This window comes from Brachyistius frenatus, unplaced genomic scaffold (genome assembly GCF_029030835.1).
Source record: "Brachyistius frenatus isolate BFR_SWC_R1_liver_20210118 unplaced genomic scaffold, ASM2903083v1 Contig_87, whole genome shotgun sequence".
NCBI classification, from domain to species: domain Eukaryota; kingdom Metazoa; phylum Chordata; class Actinopteri; family Embiotocidae; genus Brachyistius; species Brachyistius frenatus.
Window position 1 is genome coordinate 1175001 of NW_027210686.1, and position 13530 is coordinate 1188530.

At 42.2% G+C, this 13530-nt stretch overlaps 2 protein-coding genes across 4 annotated transcripts in view; both read right to left on the bottom strand.

The window, feature by feature from the left end:
* The window catches only part of LOC138627507 (dual specificity protein phosphatase 3-like), a 7229-nt gene extending 4040 nt beyond the window's left edge, over positions 1–3189 (bottom strand). For all 3 annotated transcript variants that reach the window (XM_069709893.1, XM_069709892.1, XM_069709890.1), the window contains exon 1: positions 2880–3189. In XM_069709893.1, the coding sequence (XP_069565994.1) occupies positions 2880–3001 (122 nt within the window). In that variant the 5' untranslated portion in view covers positions 3002–3189. The remainder of the gene's footprint in view (positions 1–2879) is intronic.
* A 798-nt stretch (positions 3190–3987) lies between these two features.
* prl (prolactin) lies at positions 3988–6935 on the bottom strand. The gene is made up of 5 exons (XM_069709954.1): positions 6865–6935; positions 6004–6125; positions 5509–5616; positions 5193–5375; positions 3988–4887 (listed from the first exon to the last, which is right to left on the bottom strand). Exons 1-5 carry the CDS (start codon positions 6905–6907, stop codon positions 4696–4698), a joined length of 648 nt encoding a protein of 215 aa, XP_069566055.1. The 5' UTR covers positions 6908–6935; the 3' UTR covers positions 3988–4695.
* Positions 6936–13530: the final 6595 nt, after the last annotated feature.

A 13530-nucleotide genomic window follows, 5' to 3' on the forward strand; every position in this document is an offset into this window, starting at 1 on the left:
CGTCGTACTGATTCTGAATATGACAGCAAAGTAAATCCAATTCTTCCTTCTTATTCTGTGTTCGGCCTGACGACACTCCCTGAATCGGTTTGTCATTTTGTGCTGAATTGTATCGTTCGGCATCGTTCACAAAGGTCCCACAGCTGCTTTTAATGGAAGAGGCTGAAATAGTTATGACCTAAAATGTCTTGTTCCCTCTTGCTGGTGCTTTCTGACCTGCTGCCAGTCAGTCCCTGTTGGATGTGTTTGCCTCCAGACTGAACTGTAAACGAAGTCCAGTATCTTCATTTCTGTTCTGATTATCTGTATTTTGGTCTTCTTTCCTGTTGTTTGTACTTTAAACTGGGACAGCACAACTGATTAGACAAGCACTCGTTAGACTGACTGGTCTGATTGGTGGAGTTCCCCTTTAACAAAGCTGGAAATAAATGTGCATCAAATGCACAAGTATAAATGTAAAATGCAATGTAAATATGTATTTTCAATTATTATGTCCTTAAGGAACTAAATATAAATACAAATGTACTTAATTTTTACAACTAAATTTGCAATCAAGTCCTAATAATCCCAGAGAAAATGTCTTCATGTTTTAGGTTCCTGTCTGAGACAGCAGGAAGAAGGTAAAGTCCCCGTTTTCTTCTCTGCTTCTGCCTGACAAACAGAGATGTGAACTTGTGGGACTGCTGCGTCACTCGGCACCTCCTTCCTCTCCAGCTAAAAATAGAGTCCGGTGCTAATATTGAATTCAACGCAGTGAAACTAGAACAGACACATCAAAACATAGAAACCATCTCAGACAGAACAATGTGTGGGTGCAACAGGCTCCTCACAGCGGTGCGGATATGGATATAAGAATAGAAGAGACAGAGTGTTTTTGTTCTGTCCTTTATGACTCTTTTTTAAAATGCAGGCAGAATGAATAAAGCATGAGAGATGTTTTCTTTCCTGAAACACACTGCCGTGACTCACCGCACTAAAAACACAACATCGGAGGAGCTTTTACATTCAGACATGTAAAATGTAAAACAGTCTAGAATGTTCTCTTCCCAACTCAACCTATGGTGTCAGCTCATGAAAAAGAGCTGTGATGGCTCCAGCTGGATGTTTTCCTCCCTTTAATCCAGATAGCTTCATGGCTATTTTTACTTTTCCTCCATTTTAATCATTTTAATGATGTTTTTGGTCTCGTCGCTCCGACAGATTTAGTCATATCTAACTGTCTTGAGATCTTCTGTCTGACAAACTGCAGAGTGTATCTTGTTGTTTTTTAATTTAGATTAAAGTGATGTAAAGTCTCACTGGTAATCTACTCAACACTAACGGTGCTTCAAAGAACTGGTTTGACATTCGGAAAATATACTGATTCACTTTCTTGCCCCGAGTGAGTTGGAGGATTGACACCATCCTCCATGTTTAACACCGTCCTGATCTTCTCGCCCTTCTTATTAACTGTTCCAGGTCTAATAAATAACTCACAACTAACTCTTTTAACAGGCAAAACATCTCATCGCACAACAATTTGTGACACAAACAATTCGCAACACTAATAATTGTAAGCCAAAGGGTCGGACATCTCTTGAACAGGCACGACATGTGACAGCAAGAGCAAATGCAGAAACAATACAGCTGTACGGTGACGCGGTCTCGTTCAGAGCTGAACACCAGATTAAAGGTATCGTGTCCTAGTTTACTTACTGCTGCTGGCTAAAAACAGATAAACAAGCTGTAATGTCAACGATAGGCCTGGTGGAGCGCTATTGTTTAAGTCTATCGACTTCCTGCTGTATAAAATCTAACTTTACAATCATTGATAACAAAAGAAAGTGCCACGATGATACAGTGACTCAATGTCATCTTGCACCTTGCACACTAGCAATCTCCATGACAACCAGACCAACTTTAATGTGTAGCTGGTGGAGTGACCCCCGATGTCCGAGCTGCTTTCAGAGGTCTTTAACAGGAAGTGAGCTCACTATGGTGACGCTGACTTCACATGATGAAGTTAAAGATGCTTCTGTTAACCTGCTATCACAACCACCCCTGTATCTGGGTTTTTTTTGATGAAAACAGACTGATATTTAATTTTTAGAAAAAGCTACGGGGATATGTTAATTTACTTTAAATGTATATATATAGTCCAAAAATAACAATATGGCATTTAACTGGAACCAAATGTGCCACAAAACCTCAACACAGATCGGCTGCAGGTGCACAGTCTGTCTGTAGGAGTCAGTAATGCTTTAAATTGAACCAGGAACAAACAGCAGGAGCTATTTTCATCTCCTCCTCTCCTGCCATCTTCCATCTCTGCTCCTTTCCTCCTTCTAGAAAACATCCCTCCATCTTCAAATATTTAAAAGGCGCCTGTCTGGTAGCGACAGCCCATCATGTCTTGGTTCCCTGAATGCATTCCTAGTATATCACTCTCAAACAAGGGAGAACAACTGCTTTCTCACCTTCATTATAAACAGGAAAATATATCATGAAATAGATTATTATTATTGTTATTATTAAAGAGTAATGACTTCTGTATAACAGAGCCTTTAGTTTCTATTATCTATTCTGGAGCACGTGAAGAAAATCCTAAAATATTTTTGTAATCACATATAATGCTTCTGCAGGTCCACCCTGGGTCATGTTCTGTGGTTTTGTGGTATAATTGCTTTGTTGTGACCCTCATCTTGGAGTTAGTAAGTATGATACGGGCTAATTAAAGGAATAAACTACGATTCGTTGGATTTATTCGATTATTTGCGGTTAAATTGAAGCAAAATCCAAAAGATCGAGAGTCTGTGAGGATGATTTATGCTGCGTGACCTGAATTCGAGGACTCAGGTTCACTGCCCTTCGAGGAAGACACGATGACCAGGATGACTCACGCGTTGCCGACGTAGATCCTCGGGTGGACCTCGTGCAGGTGTTTGGTCGGCCAGCTGTAGAAGCCGCCGTCGTCCGTCAACAAGTCGTTGAGTTGCTGGAGAGACACCTCGAAGCTGGACATGTCGAGTCGATTCGGAGCTGAAGTCTTCACCTGTTGGATGTGTTTGTTCTTCTTGTCCGGAGAGGACTGAGGCGGCGGACGTGGCCGGTGGGTGTCGGTTTACCGGGCTGGTGGAGGGAGAAGGAGGGCAGCTCCGCTCCCGGCCGGTGCGCCTCCACAGCGGCTGTCTGAACACTGAGCTGCTCGGTGTGGTGAAAGCCGAACCCCCCTCCAGGGCCGGACCGGGGCTGGAGGGGGCCCCATGTTGAAGGTTCCCAAATGTCATTCTCAATGATCACAAACCAAAATGGGGAAAATTAAATGGCATTGCAGTGCATTACTAATTATAAAGCAGCTCTATGTCCGTAGCCTATATTCAATCATACCCATTGACTGTATATAAAAGTGGACTAGCTTTCCTTAAGATGCACTACCACCGAGTGCCACTAGAGGTCGGCTCCAAAAAGCCTCCGGCTCCATAGACTCCCATTCAACTTCTCTCATCAAATCCAAAGTGAATAAAATGTGTCCATCAGTTATCTCGGTGTTGTTAGCTAAAGTCACTCCTTCTTATTAGTTTTCTGGAGGTCCATCTGAAAATAATCCCTCATTCATTAGAAAAGAAGATTCAAGAAGACCTGTTTTTGGGGGCGTGTCTGTTTGATTGACAGGCCTGTGGTGCAGTCAGGTTACAGGTCAGGTTTCCAATCAGATCGGTTAAATCCACCGCTGGCTCCTCCAGATTTACTTAAAAAATATTTGTATTATGGTGACAGACTTTCGGACCTCACTATACCTTAGACTTCCTCATTTCATTCATAAACTCAATAATCAGGTGCTATATTGTAACAAGAATATCTTTCATAGGATTGCCTGTCAACTGTTTGCTGCAGAAGGACAGACGTCATAACACCTACGACTACTAGAGGGCGTTGTCACTTAAACAAATAAGTAATGCCACTGAGTCTTGCTAGATACATTTCCAGAAATGAAGAACAAACTTTTGATGTGCACGAGATAATTTTTATTGATGTATAAAGACTGTAAAGAAATAGTTCAATTGACAGGCGTTGCATTCATGCTGCTTTCGTCACGGTAATCTAAAGTGCAAATGCTGCAGCACGTCATCAGTCAAACATTAGTTAGGAAGAAATGGTTATTCTGCATTGAAGTGCTGCATTCGTCGGTGGCTCGGCTCTGAGGAGAGGCTGCTTCAGCAGAAGGAAAAGATGAGGAGGAGTCGCGGGAGATTTTACACACGTGTTCGACTCATTGTGTGTTCACAGTATACGGTCGGTTCCTGTCGGACCGGCTGGAAACATCTAGGGGAGTGTTTCTCCGTCAGGAAAGACATGACCCACCGGAGGCTGGACAGCCTGCAGCTACTTAACCTTTGACCTGGGAAACAACAAGGCTTCTACCGAATGATCGTCTGAATTTAAAGGGAAATATTTTATAAGTAAAAAAACTAAAACCATGATTTTAAATGTTTTTCATGTTGCATCTCAACATTGACATTAAGTAATAGATCAATGATTTCCTGTGTGCGCCCTATAACTCCCTCGATCTTCACCCTCTGAGCCTCATAACGCCCACTACTTAGCAACCATGATAATATCTATATGTTGGTAGATTATATGTGCTGTTCTGTAGTCGGTAGGCCTTACGAGCTTTCAGAACACTCTCCCCACAGAGGTGAGCTGGCGACCTCACTTTTAGCACATCTCCGGTTGCATTTTCGCTGCCCGGCAGCGCAGGACTTTCAGGAAGCTATCAATCTTGTGGGAGTCGCGGCGGAAGCAGGAAAGCAGGAAATGGAAGTTGATCAGTTTGGAAATCTTGTCCTGGCTGACGTCGTTGGCTCCTTGGTAGGGCAGAAAGGAGACGGCCTGAGCAGCTGCACCCATCTGGAGACCAATGGAGGAGGCAGGGACACAAAAGGAGGGACAAAGGAGACAAGGACAGAAGGAGGGACAGAAGGACAGAAGGAGATAAGGACAGAAGGAGGGACAGAAGGAAGGACAAAAGGAAACAAGGATAGAAGGATGGACAGAAGGAGACAAGGACAGAAGGAGAGACAGAAGGACACAAGGACAGAAGGAGGGACAGAAGGAGACAAGGTTCAGGAGTACGAAGACAGATATTTTGAATGGTACATTTTTCTTAGTTTTAGAGGCTAAAGCAGCAGAATCTCACTCCTCCGTCCTCCCACCTTGCCAGAGAGAATATCCAGGCCGTCTCCGAGGCTCTTGGAGTGCTCCTTCAGCTCCTGGATCTTGTTGGACATGCTGCTCTGGGCCGGGTGAGGCAGGGTGTTAGCCGAGGTGAGCAGAACCACCAGGGGGTCCAACCAGGCATTGAGCAGAGAGCGAGCCAGCGACAACAGATCGGACTCCTGGAGGAGACGCAGAGGAAAACGATGGCTGTTTCAATCCGTTGAAGAACCTGAGACAGGGCTCACTGGAGGGATGTCGGTGAAGGCCGATGTAGAGAGAAGACAGGAGAGGACACGGCGGAGACCAACTCACTGATACTTGGAGGGCTTGCTCCTTGTCGTTGGGCGTCTGCAGAGCGGAGGTGTGACACATTGCTGGACGCGGCATGATCACCCGGCCTATCGGAGGGAAATGAGAGTCCTGCGAAGGACAGGGGACGATTATGCTGAAGCAAGCTTCAAAACTTAACATGCTGATTTGGATGCATGGATGAAAACCGATGAGTATCTGAAAGGTTGGACTCATGCAGGTCCCGGACATTTTCAAAAGGTCTTGAATACAAGGTTATAATGAAGGTCAAATAATGCAGCTTCAGTCAGTCAGGAAGCATCGGGGTGAACACGTGTTGAACGGGAGGTTTAGATATGTTTAGGCTTCTACAGTGCAAACACACACACACACACACACACACACACACACACACACACACACACACACACACACACACACACACACACACACACACACACACACACACACACACACACACACACACACACACACACACACACACACACGGGCACTGACCAGCTCCTGGGTGAGCATCGTGCTGAGGGCGTGCAGTTTGTCGGAGCGCTGAGCGGCTCGGTCCAGCAGGTCGTTGATGGTGACGGCTCTGCACGCTGCCACCATGAACACCATGAACACCACTACGGAGCAGGAAGGAGCTTTTTATAGGAACCGTCTACAGATGTGGACTTTAGTCTTCTTTTTTCTTTTTACTATTAACTCACTTTGACTTATGCTATTTCATTGTTCATAACCATTTACATTTTTGCAGTTTTTTGTATTGAATACTCTGAGCAGCAGCTCATGTAGAAAAGGTGCTTCACAAATAATTCTTCTTATTTTATTAAATATTCTGCCTTGACTGCTTTAAGCACCTACAACAGATTACCAATCTGAAATCAGTCCATCATGTAATTTCAGGATGTTTTACACCCTTGTTTAAATGCTGTCTGAAGGACTTAATGAACGACCCATCATTGATTAAAAACAAACAAACACCCAACACCTTTACACTTTTGGATGGTAAAGCTAATTTATATAAATGTTATAGATTTAATAAGCATATGCCCTTTTTTTAAATGAACCCATAACATTTAATTCAATATTTGTGATCACTTAAATTTGGGTGTTAAAGACTAAGTTATGTGCTGAGCAGAACATTTAGTTAACAAACTGTATCATGGAGACACAGTTTCATGTTTAAAGTGGCCTTGATCCAACAGATTGAACATATCAAGGTTGGATATATTTTTGCATACCCAAGTTTTCATCTATTAAGCCTGTTGTAGAAATAGATATATTTATTTATATTTTGGTTTAATAGCTAACATCCTTTACATCACTAACGCAGACCTGATTGATCAGTAAAGTTAATCTCACCTGTGATGAAGAGTTTTCTTCCTTTGCTTCTTCTGTGAGCCATCTCTCTTCCTTTGTCAACCTTTGCTTCTTTTTCTTGTCACTTTTTCTTCCTCTCGCTCCGTTGTGACTCCATTTTATAGCTTCTTGTTTCATCGGTTTGGTTATTCAGCAGCAAGTTAGTGTGTGCTAATTATCTACAACTTGCTGGGACCAGTTTGTAATGAGAAACATGATGGAGGGGAGATGAATGGATGCAACAGGATGCAGTCACACAGGTTGATAACTGTGTGTGTGTGTGTGTGTGTGTGTGTGTGTGTGTGTGTGTGTGTGTGTGTGTGTGTGTGTGTGTGTGTGTGTGTGTGTGTGTGTGTGTGTGTGTGTGTGTGTGTGTGTGTGTGTGTGTGTGTGTGTGTGTGTGTGTGTGGGGGAGGGGGGTGATGTGGAAAAAGTTCCTCTCTGATCTCAATTGAACGGATGAATAAAAACATTAATGTTCACACGAAGTTGTGAAATGATGCTGCGACACTGATTCATTCCCATCTTTTCACAGTTAAATTACTGATGACCATGTTTACGTGACCTTTTCAGTGAGCTTACGTTACCACATCTGTTACATGTAAGTTCAAACCTAACGATGAAAGATCATATGTAAAAATAAAATGACAAGTTCTCCCACAATACATAGTTTAGATTAGAAAATCTCAACATGATGGATTCAACTGTTGCCAGTACTTTCCCCTTAACCCTCATTCAAATCACCATTTAGGTGCACCATGTTGGCTTTTAGGTTATTAAGATTGTTTTTTCATCAAATCCTCTCAGTAGTATAGTAACACCAATTATATTAGAAATGTTATGCCCTTTGGCTTTCTGAGTCCCTCTACCAACTCAGTTTTTGTTGTCTTGCAATTGTCAGATTTTTTTTTTCTATTTTAATAAGGACAACTGTGCACCTCACACCATAAAACATTAAGACTATTTATGCTCAATATTTTACCAGGCATTGCCAGTTTACAGCTTCTATTTGTATAGAATTAAAGAACTATGACATCTGTTTCTTCTACTTCCATGTTGTTCCCACTGCTGTGTAAAAATAAAAGAATATTCTTTTCTACTCTTCAAATGTTTATTTTATTTTTTATGTAAAAATCTTAAAAATCTATTCTTTACCTCAGCTCACCTGTAAACATCAGTCGTGGTTAAACAGACGTTTTATCTTCGAGCAGGCGGGTGATGATTAGTTGGACAGAGGCAGGAAGTCAACGGGGACATCTGGTGGACACATGTGGGATGACAGGTATCGTTCTCCCTCCTTTTACTTCAGGTGGAGGTTGGATGGCAGGTCCGAAATGGAAACGAGGGACAAACAAATCAGCGGGAGAGGAAGAGGAGGGTAGAACAGAGACAGCAAAAGGTGCGATATTTAAAGTTCAGATTGTACCGATCTAACTGATTATTGAAGTGTTGCTCAATGGAGTGACCAGTTGTGTTGTGTGTGGGCCTTTATTTGTGTGAAGCCACATGTTTGTGTGTTGTTGATTTTAACATTGTGCTGGCCGTCTGGAGGGACTTCCCTGTTTCAAAGTAGTTTTTTTTCACGGTGACCTTCATCATCTGCATTTTGTGAGCTCAGCGTGAAATTGGACGTTCCTGTGAAAATGGAGGAAGTCAGCAATGTTTTTGCCAATCAGAGTCCCATTTATAAACCAAAGTCATGAAAGGACATAAATGCGTTTATTCTAGAACATTTGTAAAAGTCAACTTTGACCCTTGTTAGCACAAACTGTTCTAGTAATGTGTGCAATCTATTGATGTATTAAAGGTTCAGTGTGCAGGATTATGGGGAATTAAATATGATATTGATGTTTATGTTTTCATTAGTGTTTTCACCTCAAACTAGGAATGGTTGTACTTTCCGAACCTGAGAATAAATCCTTAATATCTACATTGGAAGTGGGTCCTCTTCCACAGAGCTTGTTTGTGCTGCCATGTTTCTACAGTAGCCCACAAGGGACAAACCAATCACTGCCTCTTCAAAATTATTTTCACGTTTTTCACAAGTTTTGCAGCCACATTAGATTCTTGAAGGGGAAGGCGAGGTGAGCTGAATGCTACATGCTACTCTTTAAAATGACTGGCACGCCACTGTTTTGTTTGCGGGTTTTTTCCCCAGTGGTGAGTTGTGGTATTGCAGTGGAAAAAATTCCCTGTGATCTGTGATCGCCATTATAAAATGATTTTACTCTTTAAAATCCGTGCAGATTTTAAGTTTTTTAAAACCCCCTCATGGTTTAGAAAGATGATTCTTGTTTGCATTATCATGATGTAAAGTCAAAACTGCTGTTTATCAACTGTTCTGGAAGTGATATCAAACCATTTGCATGGAAGCCAATTTAATATAAAAACAATAATTTGGTAACCATGGAAACACATGCAAATCTGCCCTTGATTGGTGGGGTTGTACCTCGATCAGACTTTCCAGTGTAGTGTGCCCTTTGTGAGTAGGTCTATTATTGACTGAATGAATAATTATGTACACAATACCTTTAATTGCCATTATTGATAACACCTGAGCGACTGTGCAGATTAGAAAAGTCCTTAAATTCCAGGTTGTGTTTGGACACAGTTATAAACCACAGTAGCATTCAGCCTGAAGGGTTCAACAGGTTTAATGAGCTTTTTTAAATTCACTGTGTTACTTGTCCCGGCAGCAACAAAAAAAACTGCTGCCTCAACTTTTCCAAGCAAATATGTTTAAATGTATTTACATTCACAACATGTATCATCTCAGAGCACTTAACAGAGGAAAGTCAAGACTTTACAATAAAGTCTAATACTGCTGACTATAGAACATTGATATGACATCATTTGGCAGGAAGTCCTTCACAGATTAAGATCTGTATAGTATTTCATCCTAGATTGTGGCGCATTATGTTTATTATTATTATTATTATTATTATTATGAGATGTTACATTACCAGTTAGAGCTTGAATGTGCTGATAATCTAGAACTCCTAAAACAGAGATGCAAACTGACTGCTCTGAGATTTAGTGGAAGTTTTAGATGAAGTACTGTTCACACAAGAAGATTTTAGTATTTCAAAAAAAATGAAAAGTTGTGAAGTATCCAGATGGTAAAACAATGTTCCACGTTACACATAAACTCTAAAGACAGAACTCAGAAACTGTCGACACGTCTCTGGACTGTTGGCTGAAGTGTTGGATGCCCCAAGTGTTCAGTGTCGTTCACATGTGACCTGTGCTGTGTGGGACTCTGCTTTAAAGTCCTGCATGTGCAACAGGACTCTCGTGTGACCTACAATCTGACTTTGAAGGCTTCCCCATGTTTTTCTCTTCTCTTCCAGGAGTAGACACACTTTTGTGTTTGAATCTTCAACTGCTGTTTGTTGTTAGGAAAACAGTTTTGTGTTGCTAGCTTCATCTTACACAGCAACACCGGAGGGTGGGTGTGTGTGTGTGTGTGTGTGTGTGTGTGTGTGTGTGTGTGTGTGTGTGTGTGTGTGTGTGTGTGTGTGTGTGTGTGTGTGTGTGTGTGTGTGTGTGTGTGTGTGTTTGAACATGTTTATGGTGTTAACTCGCATGCAGCCTGAGGATCTTATCTAAATGCAAACGAGTGAGGAAGCTGCATAAAGAGGGAGATAATAAGGAAGAAGGTTTTTTTTAAAATGAAGAAACGACTGGAGGAACGTGAGAAGCACAGCAGCCATAGTTCCCTATTTGTTGGTCTGAGGCGTCGACCTTGCTGCAGTACTCCACCGCCAGGCCAGCATACAGCACATTACATGTTACATGTGTGCAGAGCCCCTCCCTCTCCTCAGCTGCATGCAACCCCTGCTGAATCTCAAACAGGAACCTCGTCTCTTTTAGTCTTGTTGCCTTTTGGGCTCAAACTTCTCTCCACTTCTTTCCCTTTTCTCCCCTCCTCAGCACACCCCCTTTGTCTTTCACCTCTTCGCCGTGCACACTCTGAGTGCACACGTGCACACACAGCTGTAAGCCAGAGCTACACACCCCCTTTCTCTGAGATCATATTCACCACAGTGCAGTTGCAGCACGTCAAAGCCCCCCTTTGACATTCTTCTGCTGATTCCTGCTCTCTTTTCCAGCTGTCGAACTCAGGACCAGGACGTCCCATCTGCAGATAGGTAAGAATTAATGGCTTTGTTTTGTGAATTCAAGCTCCAATGCTGTTTTTGTGTGCAGAAAACCACTTGTGTAACTTAAAGTACACGGTGTTCTTTCTTGTCCTGCTGCACATGGACTCAGGGAAATGTTAAATGGGCTTCTCATTGAAGCAAACCACTACTTGTGGCTTCAAAACTTCTTTTTATGGAGGACTCCATTCATTTTGATGACACGTCTCCTTTTTTCTATATTATAGTGCTATTTGGTCATAATTTGTGCCTGCTTTATCTTATGTCATCTTGCCAGAGAATTTATGCAACAGCAGGTAAGAGGAGGAGGTTTTTTCCACACAGGGAGTTAATTGGTTGACATTTGATGCTGATGTAATTTAGAGACACTTTTCTTTGTGGAATATGAATGAGCAGCTGGATTTATTTTTTTTTCAGGAAGCTGCAGAGGCCAATTCATGTCACTTCTAACTGATGTGTGTTTGAGATTAAAATGAAGAAGAAGAATGAAAAAGACTTAAAGAAGAGCTTGTTGATTCTTTTTTTCTTAGCTGCTCCATTTACGTGTCTCTGAAAGTAGCCGGAGGTTGTGAAGCCCATTCATGTGCGTTAGACTCCATTTCCCTTCAGTCATAGTGTCAACATATAGATCTTTACCAGGAATGCTGTGAGCACAAAGTTCACAAGCCTCAAAGAGCTGCGATACTCAGGATCAGTTAAGACAAGCCTGCAAGGAGAGAAGCTAAATGTCGTCACACCGCAAACTTGGAAAGTGGACAAAAGCAATTCAATATTATATATTGAATTATATTATGTATTATATATATATATATATATTATAATTATATATTAATATTAATGCAGAATGGTGATTTCACCAGGAGCCACTTTGACTGATTACACATGTCAGTAATAACTCTGTGGCAACACGGTAAATTATTTTCACTTGTGCTTCAATGGAAACAATATTCATTTAACTTTGCTTTAGACTTTGTGTCAGTTATGCTGAATAATCCTGTTATCATTATCCCAGTTTTCATAAGAATTCACTCACCAGATTGAAAACAGTTTTACTGGATGAAGTTGGTCTCAAAAGAAAAGTTCTTGGTTATCAAAATAATCAAAACTAAAAATTACACTCCTGGTTTTTGTGCAGCGCCAGATTAGAGCTGAAATAATTAACAAGTCGAACCATGAAGTTTTCTAGAAAAGATAATGAAAACAGCTGGAGAGTCTCCAGTTTCAGCTTGTCTGAGTTTTGAACTGTCAGTCCGGCCAAACAGGACTTTTGAAGTCATCAGTTCGACCTCTGAGAAGTTGTAACGTGCATTCTTCGCAGTTTTTTTTGCCATTTTATCAACTAAATTATGAAAGAATAGTATTTGATAGTGAAAATATTTTCTCTTTGCAGTGTCAGACCAAACTTTGAGGTTCCACTGAGTTCTGAATGTGACCTTGGAAAAACTTTAGAGTTTGTTGGTACGAGGACATGAGACTCAGTGTGGCCATTTTGTGTTAACCGATGTAATAAATACATTTAGGTAGACTATGTGGATTACTGATTATAAAAGATGATTCTGTTTTATTGTATTTTGGCCCAGTACATTTTGCTGACCTTTCATAAATGCCAGCTGTGGTCAAAACTACAGTAGCAGCAAGATGCTGCAGCCACTTACACAAAGCTGCCATTAGAGGGCGCCTTTCAATGGACAGATCTTGTTGGAGGACTTCCTCTGCTGACACACAAATACACACACATGCCAATTCACTCCATCACACTGACCTCGTGTGTTAGTGCCTTTAATTTATGATGTAATGATGATGTATTTTGTCCATGCCGGAGCTCTACGGTGGAGCTGGAGCTCCTGCAGCCGTTGAAGTAGCGCCTCCTTATGAACCTCCGTCAATCAGGAACCCCAACACACCCACAGTTCCCCATTTCTGCTCTCCCCCACCCACCCCCACCCCCTCTGTGTTTCACTGTGGGTCAGTGCCCCTTCACCCCTCCTCCCTTGAATGCTTCTTGTACACACGTGTGCTCCTCTCTCACATGTTGTATCTCCTCCCACCTCCTCTCGGTGCTCCCCTCCCCTTTCAACAACTCCCTCTCATCTCCACTGTGTGTCTCTCTCTGCTGGTGGCGCTGGGATCCATAGGCGTTCAGAGTACAGGAACAGGACAGGACACTCACCCTCCACTCCACACACCACCTCCACCGACATGTCGGACTCTGAAGCCGCCGCTGCCCCCGCCGAGGCCCCCGTCCCTGCTGCTTGTGCCAGCATCAAGGCTGACCTGGACAAATGGTGAGTGACTGTGTGCATGGTGCAAAGGAGCGGGCATCAAAATAATGTGTAATTATAGTTCTTCTACTTTTTGCACAACCCTCAGAAGTGAAGGGAGGTTCTTCATCATGACACCAAGCTCATCACAGGAACCTGAAAAAGCCTCGGTCCTCTTTGGGCTCTTTCCTGTGGCTTCCAGAGTTTCCTTCGAACGTTCATACACGCTGAGATGTTAAACAGCTGAA

Excerpts from the sequence above, each read along its gene's own strand:
- prl (XM_069709954.1), bottom strand. The coding sequence starts at position 6,907 with ATGGCTCACAGAAGAAGCAAAGGAAGAAAACTCTTCATCACAG. Across the intron at positions 5,617-6,003 it reads CGATGCTCACCCAGGAGCTG|GACTCTCATTTCCCTCCGAT; the intron begins GTCAGTGCCCGT and ends TGTCCTTCGCAG. Across the intron at positions 4,888-5,192 it reads TGGATATTCTCTCTGGCAAG|ATGGGTGCAGCTGCTCAGGC; the intron begins GTGGGAGGACGG and ends ATTGGTCTCCAG.